The 13890-nt window shown below is 37.2% G+C and overlaps 1 protein-coding gene across 1 annotated transcript; it reads right to left on the bottom strand.

Annotated features, from left to right (window-relative positions):
* Positions 1–4836: 4836 nt before the first annotated feature.
* Positions 4837–13621, bottom strand: LOC124145434. Its single transcript, XM_046515197.2, has 6 exons — positions 13584–13621; positions 11888–12154; positions 11388–11415; positions 6921–7121; positions 5544–5662; positions 4837–5062 (listed from the first exon to the last, which is right to left on the bottom strand). The coding sequence occupies exons 2-6, from the start codon at positions 12089–12091 to the stop codon at positions 4925–4927; spliced, it is 690 nt and encodes a 229-aa protein (XP_046371153.2). The 5' UTR covers positions 12092–12154; positions 13584–13621; the 3' UTR covers positions 4837–4924.
* Between the last annotated feature and the right edge of the window lie 269 nt (positions 13622–13890).

Here is a 13890-nt window from a genome sequence, read left to right on the forward strand (position 1 = left end):
CTGGAAGGTAATTTAAGGTACGCACGTTTACTACAATATCTGAAAAACTATTGGACCTACAGTCAAAGTTAGTATGAGATTATTAAACAGTCATACATAACTGGATATTACATTTAAAGACAATCGGTGCATGAATAAAAAATCTGTCTATTTAGCTATCACTATATTTCATCAACAACCAGACCTGTTCGTCACGGGTGGAACGAGCATTCATTAAAACAACCATCTGCATAATGCTTACCCCTGCGTCACCGGGCCATATGCCACAGTTGAACCAATCAACTCAATTCGAAAGGGTGCACGGGAATCACGCACGCACGAATACGGTGTTAGCGTTTGGCGTGATTCCTGTTTGTCTCCACAACGATGACACACCCCAGAGCTGTGACAGGATTTAGAACCGTGTCCAAATTGCTGATATGTATAGCATCGGAGTGGATTGGGGACATACTCCTCCACTCCGATAGTGAAATAACCAGCCTTGATGGACCGTGGGACGGACGTGCAGGCAAAAGTTAACAGATACATTTTGTTTTGTAGAGATTACCATAAAGGGGATTAATAACACAGCCATGCGCTGGGTTGGAGTCATTGGAACATAATTTAGAGATATACTGTAGAGCTAATTTAATGTGACGGTGTTTAAGGGATGGCTTGTCAGCTTCTACATACAAATTATGAATAGGCGAAGTTCTGAAGGCACCAAGGCAAACCCTCGGGCCCTGATGATGAATAGTCTCAAGTAATTTTATTTTTTTCATCCCCCTCCCCACTGTGAATTGGACACAACGTTTAATAAATGTGGGGCCTTCAAGCATTTATTCTTTATGCATTAATGTGGGGCAGAAAGGTAAATGGTGATCGAAAAGTAGAGCTAAGAATTTGACTTCCTTTACAACGTTAATGGGCGTGTTATCTAAATATAATTCTGGATCTTTGTGGGTTTATATTTTCTGCAAAAATGTATAATTGTTTTAGATTTTGAAAATTTAAAACCATTTTCTAAGAACATTTCTGGATTTTATTTAAGCATAGCTGCAGATGTCTTTCAATAGTATGCATGTTTTTGCCAAGACAAGAAATATTAAAATCATCCACGAAGAGCGATCCATTAATCGAATTGTTTAAAACTTTAGATAAACTGTTTATCTTAATACTACACAGGGTCACATACAAAATACTGCTTTGTGGGACCCCCTGATCCTGACTATAATGATCAGACAGGGTAGAGCCCACGCGGACTTGAAATTGTTTGTCAGTGAAAACTTCGGATATGAATTGAGGCAAACGCCCTCGCAATCCAAAATCATGTAAATCTTTTGAAATGCCGTGTTTTCAAGTATAGTCTGGAAGGTAATTTAAGGTACGCACGTTTACTACAATATCTGAAAAACTACTGGACCTACAGTCAAAGTTAGTATGAGATTATTAAACAGTCATACATAACTGGATATTACATTTAAAGACAATCGGTGCATGAATAAAAAATCTGTCTATTTAGCTATCACTATATTTCATCAACAACCAGACCTGTTCGTCACGGGTGGAACGAGCATTCATTAAAACAACCATCTGCATAATGCTTACCCCTGCGTCACAGGGCCATATGCCACAGTTGAACCAATCAACTCAACTCGAAAGGGTGCACGGGAATCACGCACGCACGAATACGGTGTTAGCGTTTGGCGTGATTCCTGTTTGTCTCCACAACGATGACACACCCCAGAGCTGTGACAGGATTTAGAACCGTGTCCAAATTGCTGATATGTATAGCATCGGAGTGGATTGGGGACATACTCCTCCACTCCGATAGTGAAATAACCAGCCTTGATGGACCGTCGGACGGACGTGCAGGCAAAAGTTAACAGATACATTTTGTTTTGTAGAGATTACCATAAAGGGGATTAAAAACACAGCCATGCGCTGGGTTGGAGTCATTGGAACATAATTTAGAGATATACTGTAGAGCTAATTTAATGTGACGGTGTTTAAGGGATGGCTTGACAGCTTCTACATACAAATTATGAATAGGCGAAGTTCTGAAGGCACCAAGGCAAACCCTCGGGCCCTGATGATGAATTGTCTCAAGTAATTTTATTTTTTTCATCCCCCTCCCCACTGTGAATTGGACACAACGTTTAATAAATGTGGGGCCTTCAAGCATTTATTCTTTATGCATTAATGTGGGGCAGAAAGGTAAATGGTGATCGAAAAGTAGAGCTAAGAATTTGACTTCCTTTACAACGTTAATGGGCGTGTTATCTAAATATAATTCTGGATCTTTGTGGGTTTATATTTTCTGCAAAAATGTATAATTGTTTTAGATTTTGAAAATTTAAAACCATTTTCTAAGAACATTTCTGGATTTTATTTAAGCATAGCTGCAGATGCCTTTCAATAGTATGCATGTTTTTGCCAAGACAAGAAATATTAAAATCATCCACGAAGAGCCATCCATTAATCGAATTGTTTAAAACTTTAGATAAACTGTTTATCTTAATACTACACAGGGTCACATACAAAATACTGCTTTGTGGGACCCCCTGATCCTGACTATAATGATCAGACAGGGTAGAGCCCACGCGGACTTGAAATTGTTTGTTAGTGAAAACTTCGGATATGAATTGAGGCAAACGCCCTCGCAATCCAAAATCATGTAAATCTTTTGAAATGCCGTGTTTTCAAGTATAGTCTGGAAGGTAATTTAAGGTACGCACGTTTACTACAATATCTGAAAAACTATTGGACCTACAGTCAAAGTTAGTATGAGATTATTAAACAGTCATACATAACTGGATATTACATTTAAAGACAATCGGTGCATGAATAAAAAATCTGTCTATTTAGCTATTACTATATTTCATCAACAACCAGACCTGTTCGTCACGGGTGGAACGAGCATTCATTAAAACAACCATCTGCATAATGCTTACCCCTGCGTCACAGGGCCATATGCCACAGTTGAACCAATCAACTCAACTCGAAAGGGTGCACGGGAATCACGCACGCACGAATACGGTGTTAGCGTTTGGCGTGATTCCTGTTTGTCTCCACAACGATGACACACCCCAGAGCTGTGACAGGATTTAGAACCGTGTCCAAATTGCTGATATGTATAGCATCGGAGTGGATTGGGGACATACTCCTCCACTCCGATAGTGAAATAACCAGCCTTGATGGACCGTGGGACGGACGTGCAGGCAAAAGTTAACAGATAGGCATTGGTATTGCTGATAATGCCATCAAATCTTTTGGTGAAACGTTTCACTGATGTTACACCTTGATCTTCTAGCTCTGCTTGTATATCCAGTTCAGATATATCGGCCAGGCAACGAGCTCTGTTTCGAACAATACCTCGACACGGGTTTAGCGTCCTGTGAGCGTACACAACAACCTCCACATTAGCAAATGTAGTCACAATCAATATGAATATATGTATTAGAACCTATTTACTATTTCTCATAAGAACATTTGGAATTTTATAAAAATGTGTTCGTATAAAATAAATAGTGTCTTGACTTCGTCAAAGATCGAGGTTTTGATCAATCGCATTGTCCAATCCAATTCTGGTCAATTGTAATTCGACATGATTCTGATCCTTTGTGGACAGGTGTGCACATAAAAGCGATAAAACCCAACCCTATCCTGAAGAGTCGATTTACGATTCCGACTGTATCATGAACACGTGTTCATGAATCACTGTCAAATAGTGATCATATCAGGTTTTCGCGAAAAATGTTCATTATGCATAGTGTGTGTCATATGTACTGCCACTACATCGTGGCACCCTGTAGATATTCATGTCAGTACCAGGTAACCGAGTGAAATAAAGAATGAGCAAATATGGGAAGGACGACACACAAAGAGTCACATCCCGGAATCTGACCACCTGATTCTTTTTGTGGACACAAAAAGAATACGTTTTTCATTAAACTAGACAATAAAGACACCTTCTTTAGTATGATGGCCGATGTTTTGGTGAAAATAAGTCAAGGCTAAATTCATTATTCATGACTTTTGTTAGTTTCTGAGGAGTGGTTATCACTACTTACAAAATCGCAATTTGCTATGCCGTGTTTAGGCCCTTGGGCAGGACAGAAAGCTTTTATTGATGCTTCGAATCCCGGTTTGCCCCGATTATGTTTCTAGGTTTTTCAGCACAAAACGTGTGCGTTTGAACGTCTATAACCTGCATCACTTCGGGATTTCATCCCCCATCTAGCTGACATCTAACTGGAATCATGTTAAAAGCGGCGTTATTTAAACTCAAATCGCTCATCATATGATGGCCATATAAACGGTGATATATTATCTAAAATTAAATTCATCAACGATTGGTTGACTATCAGTGAGTGAATGCAATATTATCAAATGTATAAGTCATACAGCGACAAGATGTTTGTTGTTTCACGCCACACTCTTATCTTATCCGGTAATGACACTTGATGATTTCCCCACTTGCTGCGTCACGGTCAAGTCATTCTTGTGGCTGCCTGTAGTGGTTTGCCAGGTGCAAGGAAAATATTCTCGTGATATACATGTAATGGGTAATGCTTCAACTAACAAATTCAAACCCTGTATTTTGTGGTGGTCAGAATACATCAACAGTATATGAAGTGATTGGCCTTCAACCGAATGTTATACATTCAAGTAATCCGTCCTGTGAAATTTTAAACTATGCAATACTTATCAACGTGACACAGCTCTATGTGTCATCACCATGTGCTCCAGCTCAAACGGAAACGAACTCAAACTAACTGTTTGTTATTTGAATGCTTGTCCAAATTTGATGCATCATCCTGACACAGATGACATGAATATTTTTATTCAGTAAAGTACAATGCGTTAGTTGCGCATCTTTATCGTAGGCATGTGTTCTAAACAGTGTTTAAAACATCTATTCAGTTACAGTTTTCACATCACTTTAGTCTCCTTGGCACACTCCTGTGTAATAATCAAGGTTTTCTATGCATGTGACTTCATTGTGAAAGTTATTAGGTCCATGCAATGCGTCTTCAACTGCTTCTGTCTTGCTTGGTTTCGCCGTGGCGAAGTACACCAGCTGAAATGATTTGAAATGTGATCATTACTAATAAACTATGAACATTTTGTTCACTGCGATAAACATCAATACATATATTGTTGTGGAGACAACCTGTAGTCCTTTGCCAAACCAGAGTAAGCATGACGTCAATGTTATTTGTCAACTTTCTATCGATTACGTTCTATGTAACTTCCTTGCCCTGCTGTGACACAACATATCACGTTCTACAATGCACGCCACTGTCACATTGTCTTTTTAAAATATACTAAAACCCCATAACATGAAAAGACAATACAGTTGTTAAAGTTCTGAGTTCTGAGATAGTGAAGACCCTTGTTCGTGGTAGCTATTCTAATAAATAAATAATTAAGAGAACAGAATAACAACTGAGAGCGTTAATTATCCATTGATATGTCACATTTGCATATTTTTGAAGTTCTTTGGAGAGAAAGTAGGACACCATAACAAAGAAATTTGCAACGAAGATTCTTATAATTACCTCAACCGGAAACTCTGCGAGAGTTTTGAAACATACCGCTGGCTGACCGTTTTTATCAATGGCTAAATCTTCCTCGAATATCCACTTCAGCTTTTCATTGTACTCAAGTGTTGACAAGTCTGGAATGGACATGGTGGTTGATGAGGTAATTCATGATTGGTTAAAGACTATTGAAATATTTCGTTAGTTTATTGATTGAAAGTTTTCTTGGTTTTCTTATCATTATTTAATAGGGATTTACAAACACACGCTTATGATGTAGTAAGAATCTCAGAATGGACTCTGCGTTCAGAAGAAATTTTGTAACATTTAATAACAAGGTGTGGTGAACAATTCATAAGTATTCCAGCAATATCACGACGGGCGAAGCTGGAACATGGGCTTCCCACATTGTACCCATGTGGGGAATCGCACCCTGGTCTTCGGCGTGGCGATCCGACGCCTTATTCACTAGGACGTCCCATCACCCCGTGTGGGGAACACAGCAGCACTTCAGCAGTAATGAAGAATTAGGATATTTTTGTCTAAGTTAGTAAATGTAAGAACAATGATAAAATATATTCTGTTGGTTTCATTCAATAGCACTTGATGCAACTTAAAATCACAATAGCCACAATCAAGTTTGGCCAATGCCGATTTTATTTTTTCACACCATCATGTGATAATTTTGTTTCACTTGAAATAATATTTCAATTGTAAATTCTTGTGGCTTCTTCTTATTTATTTATGGAAAGGGTGGCACGCAGTATGTGTATGTGCGTAGTCCAATTGTGTTACCAGTATCAGCTTCCCTTGCATCCAACATTCACGGATGCATCACCACATTTCAGAAGGGATGAAGTTTCATGTTTTGTTAGATATACATAGTAATAGGTTGGGACATATTTGTTCTACTTTTTGTACTTTGCGCATTCAGCACTCAGTCTGGTATTCGACATTCGTTTCAGATTATTTAAATTTAGAATAGATTGCTTCACATCTGTCACCATTCGGACAATTACTACTTTGTTGTACTTTTAACCTCTGTGGCAAACAACGAAATTGACACCGAATACGTAGTAGGTCCTTTTGGTGTGTACATTCACTAATATATCGGTCAATAAGCTGTTAATTACCACTGCAGAACTTATCAATCATATAAATCTGAATATTGCAACATCTCTTCGGTCCTTCATATTCAGGATCATGCACTTCAGTTGTTAATTTGTTATTAGGATCGACCTTAAAGAGGTGTTTGCTCACGACCATGTTGTAATATTTCCTTGATTCTCCGATTACACTATTTTCAGCAACACTGACACCATGCAGATAACCTCAAGGTGATACTCTATCAAGCTGGTTAATCATCTAGCACTTCGTCAGGAATGTAGTATTTACCTTTCACAGGGAATATCTCCTTGTCCATGATTAGGTCATCATTCCCGAACGATGATACCCACATGTCATCGGGCAGGTTGAGGCCAAGCTCCTTGGCGAAGTCACTGCAGTGGTAGAGGGATGTGACGCTGAACTCATATCCCTGGCTTGACAGAAAGCCTGTCAGTTGAGGCCAACTGCATGCTTTCTCAACGTCAATAACTAAAACGCATGCAATAAAAATATATTTTGAAGAAGAATGTCTCATCATTAAGTCATGTATGGATGAATGATATGTTCCACTTACATGAACACAATATATCTTTCTCTGAACGTCCAACTGCATTTACAGTCACATGCAGTATGACTGGTTCGAATTATCCTCGAATTATGCGCAACACATAGGGCTGGAAATTTTATAATTGTTCTGGAACTATGTGACGGTTATTCAAAACAGGGAACAAGATTTCGTCAAATGAATCATTGAGCCAGGAATGCAACGATTTAAATGCTGACAAAATGAATAAACATATCTGGAACAGAGTAGACTGTTCATGCGGACAATTATATGCTACGTCTATTGCCAATGAAGTTTATCACCCCATGTTATAGCATTTGTTTCATATAAAAGATAGAAGCCAAATAAATAGGACAATTAGTTGTTATGAATAAGCTTTACCTGTGTGACATATCACGCAACTAAATGTGAATATGTTTATCAAATAATCAATTACAGTAATTAACCTAGTGTCCTTATTTATACACAATTTAATTACGTATTGGGGTACAATATATAATACACATATACACGGAATGATTTCTTATTTTGTCAATTTAATCATAACCCAAATCATACAAATCAAAATGTGAAAGTAGTGACTAACTTTATGATCAAGGGTATAAATACTCAATGGTATCTATTAATCCTAATAGTATAACAATAAACCCTGTGTATATACTGAGCATATTTAGATACATCCGGATCTACGACCGCAGCCATATAATCAATCAAGGAAAGTATATAAGATTGAATTACATATGTGCTATCACGAAAACAAAATTTTCCGTTATCCACGTAAGCCTAAACCTGGGAGAAATAAAGTTCTGTTCTGTTCTGAAGACGCCGTCATGATTAGTTGGCGCCAGTCTAGACTGTCAAATCAACGTGAATATACAAACCGTGATGTTACTTGACCAGTTGATGACACCTGTCAAACTCAAAGTGCCCCTGGTCCTCCACCCACCATGTGTAATACTTTAGCGTACTTGATTGTTTAATTTGCAGTTATATCACTGTCAGGCTGAGTGATGAGAGAATACATTTTGTTGTTTTTGTAAACGATCGTTTCCATTTTTAACGTGGTAACCTTATAAGTGACTAACTTTTTTGTCATGATGAAATGTTACATTTTAAAATAATCAGAGGAACTGACGATCGCATTTTTCGCATAAATGTCATGCTCGCATTAATTTCATGATTTACTGAAGATAGATTTGAACATTTCTGAGCAACGATCATGTTTGGGTTAGGGAAGTAATCTTGTCTCCGCTTGCAATTGGATTCAGTTCCGAGATCGCAGCTTGACTGTTCGGTACGGCCGAAAGGCGGCATCCATGTTGTTCACGTTCCGCTGATCACGGGGCCTCATTTGTCTGTATTCTGCTTATGAGCCGGGATGCGCATGAAACACGGGTGTCAAAACGAATATATTTACCAATTATACGTACGGTCAATGAGCCAGTCCAAGAGACAATACCCTGGTTCTACCACCTTTAGGTGTAATTACGTCGCATGCCCCTGGTTCACGGTTCGCCTGATCTCCCCTCATAAAACCACGATGTTTATTTACCTGGAGCCTCCGACAGCGCCGACTTCCTGTGTACATGTCCGTACATGGCAATAAATGGTTTGACAGTTGTTTGACGGAATCAATCAATAATTATTGACACGGTAACGTAATTAAAATTTGTCACGATTCACAACTCCTATTTTTATTTTTCTATTGTTCAGCTGTATTTTCGACCAGTTTTATATGTATAAAAAATCTTCTCTTGTGTTTATAAACCAAACCTAAAAACGTTATATAAGAACAATTGTGTTTTTAAACCGTAAGTTTTCTATTAAAACAACCATGCAAGTAAGATTTCAGCCGTAATATTACTTTAGTCACTCCACAGATTACACATCTTATATGCTGCAAACGCAGCGAATGTAATGCTACTACGTCACAGCTGCCTCGGTAATTAAGGGCTGGAATGTTTTTGGGAAGGCAGTTAGAGCAGACGAATTTCCCCCCTCGCTGTATAATGACGGTCGCTAACCATATATGTGTATTTTCCGTGTTTTTGGCTTGATTTGATTGTCCTTTGGTGAAAACAAATGTTCAATTGTGAGAGCAAACCCTTTTCCCCGGAACGTTAAAAGACAGCTGACTTTGTTTTTGTTTGAAATATCACCGTTGGAGTCGTTTATATATTCGGAAATCCATATTATGGTTAGTATTTATAATATAATATGGACAATGATAAAATTCATTATCACAGTTTAAGTGCTATTCACAAATGTATTTAAATCTACTTCGTGATGAATGAAGCATGGCAATAAATGTATGCATCTGATTCTTCATTTGTTCTGTATTCTTTGACGAGAATGAGTTTCGTTAATGATGATCACTCTCACAGATTTTTTGATAAGAGGATAGGACTTAAACTGGAGAATAGTTATGAAAAATATATATATAAGTATAGGCGGTCTGTGCACATGTGGTGAAACTGATACCTCATTGATTTGCTAATCGGGACTTGGAAATCATAGTGTGATTGATTTTAAAATATATGGTTTTGACTGTAGTACGTCCTGACATCATAATATTATGTTGTAAACAACTTATCTTATCTTATGTTAAGTAAAACAATTATTGATAACTTCCTGAATTACAATTGTTCAATGAACAGAATTATTCACAGCTTTGGCGTGAGACAACAATAAATTAGATGTTACCAAAGATTGTCCATTTTATGATCTTAGGCACATGTCGGCGCACTTACATGTATGCCGTCTAGACGACTGTCTGTTTTGTAATTAAATGGCAGCTGCCATCAAGCCGAATACTTAATCTTGAGACCTATTAGTTGTCTCAGCACTACACAATCAGCAATCTAAAAAACAACAAAAAATCCTCATCCTAACCGACTCCCTCAGTGGACTACAAGCCCTCAAAAATAAAAACACTAAAAAACACCCAAAACTAATGAATCAAATGCTCAATAGCTCAAACAACTTAACTAGGGCAGGTAAACAAATAGAGTTCATTTGGACCCCCGCCCACGTAGGAATCTTTGGAAATGAAAAGGCAGATAAAGCAGCAAAATTATCCCTTAAACTCCCAGAAATAAGCTTAAACTTACCCAGCTCAAAATCAGAAATCAAAAGTCTCACTAAACAAAAAGTCAACACAAAATATATACCAAAACTTAAATAGCCAAATCAGGAAAGTACTAAAAAAACACCTAAATAAACCAAAAATACTACACCCATCCAAAAAAATCGACAGAATAATTACTAAACTACAAACAGGCCACACCAAACTAAATAATCACCGTAAAATAGCTCATCTACACACAACAGGAAACTGCCCCGGTGCAAACAACAAGAAACACCAGAACACGTACTCATTCACTGCACACACTACCAAACACACCGAACAACACTACAGACAACCCTAAATCTTAAAACCGGACTTACACTAGAATCAATCCTAAATCCACAAAATAAATTAGAAAAATTCAAAGCCTTAGGTTTATACCTAATTAAAACAGGACTAATTAGTCGCATTTAAACCCCAAATAAAATAATAAAACCAAAACTACCTTATCTAACAACCACCCAACACACACAGCTCCCTTAGTTCGTCCCCCACCCACTCTTGGCATTCTTTCCAAATCTCAAAATTTCAAAATTACTATATAAGCAACCCCTAAAGCCCCCCTAGACAGACAAGTAGTGAATGTTTGAGATAAATTTATTATTTATTATATATAGTTTAAACTCAATAAATAATTCATAGTCTTTTTATTGTTCAAATTACTGATAAAACATATTTTAACTTGTTCCTTCTAACCGTATTTCCAAACAATTCCAAACCAAATTGGAATGGACGCTATTTGGTCTTGTGTAAAAATATGTCATTTGTTAATAATTCGTACCCAAATTTCCAAGTATACTAACCACCACAGTGAGGTATACAGAAGGGGAACACATCGTTGTCAAAATAGGGAATTGATTCAGACATTGTGTTTGCGTCACTGATGACTTCAATTTTGGATGACTTCCAGGTGTATATCATACAACTGTTTTAGGCTTGTACTAAGACCTTGAATGGTGTTAAGTTCAGTGGCAAATATCCCAAGGAATAAGGAATACCGAATGAAATACGAATCGTTCAAAATGTAAAATGATAACTAAAGAACATTGTTAAGTTGACTTACTAAGAATAATCCTTGGATTCCCGAGTTCCTGCTCAAACAAAAAAATAAGAAATACATGCGACTTACTTTCAGCACATACTACTATTGTTCAATTGTATGTATTTTGAATGACCCATTTTTTTATCCAGAAATTACAAACATATGTCATGGAATACACGTTTTGTGTGACTTTATTTAAGTAACGTTTCATTATTTCATATAGACATATGTGTATGCAATATGTATGGCTATGCACATCTGAATGATCCAGTAAATTATATCTTCATGATTTAATAATTAGTGCCGTGGACTCTTCGATTCAAATTATACAACCCTTTAACCCTATCAAAACCACTTAATTTTGAGTGTCAGTTTGCAGATCTCCAGAGATGTAGATATGCTGTCCTTGGTATGTATTGTTATACAAAGGATACATAATTATAAGAACTTGGTGATCGCCTATGTGCTATGCATTTTTAACGAATGTGTACATGTCTTGTTAGTAACACAATTGTACAGACCTTAAATGAAAAGAGAACATCAATGTCATTTAGATGTTTCACCGTCTCCTTAATCTGCTGTATGTCCGCAGTCTCGTCTCTTCCCTCTTTGGGGGGAAGGAAGATTTCCACTTTGTATATAAGAGCATCTCTATCATCGGAAGCGCCGAGAACGGACAGGGGGAGACACACCATGGTGATCACACCAGCGACCAACAGGAGCATTGTTAATTACAGCAAGTCGTTATATACTGTCTCAGGATTCCGTGAGTTAAGCGGTGAGGCAAACTGGAATAGTGATAATTGCCCTTTCACAATCTCGTCACAGGAACTCATGTTCTGATCAGAATTGTCATTTTCTAGCATCAACGGACCAGTCACGTGCAAATTTTATAGATAATACGCATAATGAAACGTTCATGCAACATTTCGAATACCACTTTCTAAAATGTCACAATTGTTGTCCTCATTTATCGACAGTGAATAATTACTTTTTCAGGAGATTTGGGGCCAGAACACCACAGCCATAATAGCAATGAGCGCTTAAATTTTGGAGAGTGCATTGGCACAAACGCAATATTATCCCAAGGGTGTCTTAATGCAAGTGGTGCTATATATATGCTATATTAATAAAATCCATTGAAAGTAATAACGACATCATATTATTCTCAAATAATCAATATCAAAAGAAATTCACCCTCTGAATGAGCATCAAACTGCTGAGATTGTGACAGACAAATCGAGCATCATAACAAAAAGTTATTGATTGTAATTTCCTAGGCTAAGAGTGAAGGTGTAAATTTGGTGCATGATAGTATATCCGTTTATCTAACATGATGCCTCACAGTGTGTCTTGCTATAAACAACATATTTCAGCTTTGTGAACAAAAAAAAGCAAGGTTAAAAACAGATTGAAATGGTCGAAATCATTTGATATTCTAGCATTGTAAGCAGAGAAGGTTTTCATTACGAAACGTTATTCATTCCCATTGTCCATTTTTACAAGAAAAATTTGTGTGAAATCTCTCTTTTGCTTCTATATGGTCAAAAACCTTTGGGTTTTAATGAATGTAAACATAGGAAATTGGTACGCCTTGGTGAGTTCATGTGGCAGTTAAATGCAAATACCTGCATATCAAATAATACCATTTGGGTAATTTCTAATTCATATGTTTTAAGCAATATGGAACATAACGTATCGGCTGCATCTTCTTCTAATGTCTGAGCCATATATTCCTAAAAATGTAAAATATACATGTAAAATGTTGGGTCTTATTTTTCCCCTTCATGCAGAGCGCCAGGCAGGGTAAGAATAAGTACCATATTTTAAAGTCATGTGGCATGACGCGGCCATAAGACAGAACCACCGGCCTTATGCTCCCCAGGCAGACACTCTATCCATTACATCACAGATATGATTAGACTAACATTCATTCCCAGAAATAATGTTATCTTCTTTGAAAATATATATCTACAGCAAAGGATGGTTACCATAACAGTGCTTAGTTTCATGGACTAACCAAATCTGCAAGGCTCTAATTTGATGAACTTTCTTGAATCGTGTTATTTATTCTGTAGGGTTTGGGAGACTAATATTGTAATCGTATCCTCGAATGTTAAATACATATATGATCTCTATTCATGTACACATGGCTTATTGCCTCTATTTACCAAAAAAAGATGAAATAATTGATAAATAAATAGCAATGTAAATTACCTTTTTCAGTCTGTGGCAGTGTTGGATGATTTCTGTTGGCAGGTATATATGCATGGAAGTCTACGTGCTTATATATACCCGTCAGTGATGCAAATATGAAGTTAAAATACGCGTTATCACCAGACATCACCATTAATAATGTTGTAAAATGAAATATATGACCTAATGGAACTATCGTCAGAATCGAATCGTGCACGGTGACCAATAAAGGTGTTTGATAACATCTGCATCTGTTACTTGAGAGGCACACGCCATTTCATCAATATGAAGGATCTTTCGCATATACGTCAGAACACACACACACACA

Source organism: Haliotis rufescens, unplaced genomic scaffold, assembly GCF_023055435.1.
Source record: "Haliotis rufescens isolate VD_foot unplaced genomic scaffold, xgHalRufe1.0.p SCAF_10, whole genome shotgun sequence".
Taxonomy (NCBI): Eukaryota; Metazoa; Mollusca; class Gastropoda; order Lepetellida; family Haliotidae; genus Haliotis; species Haliotis rufescens.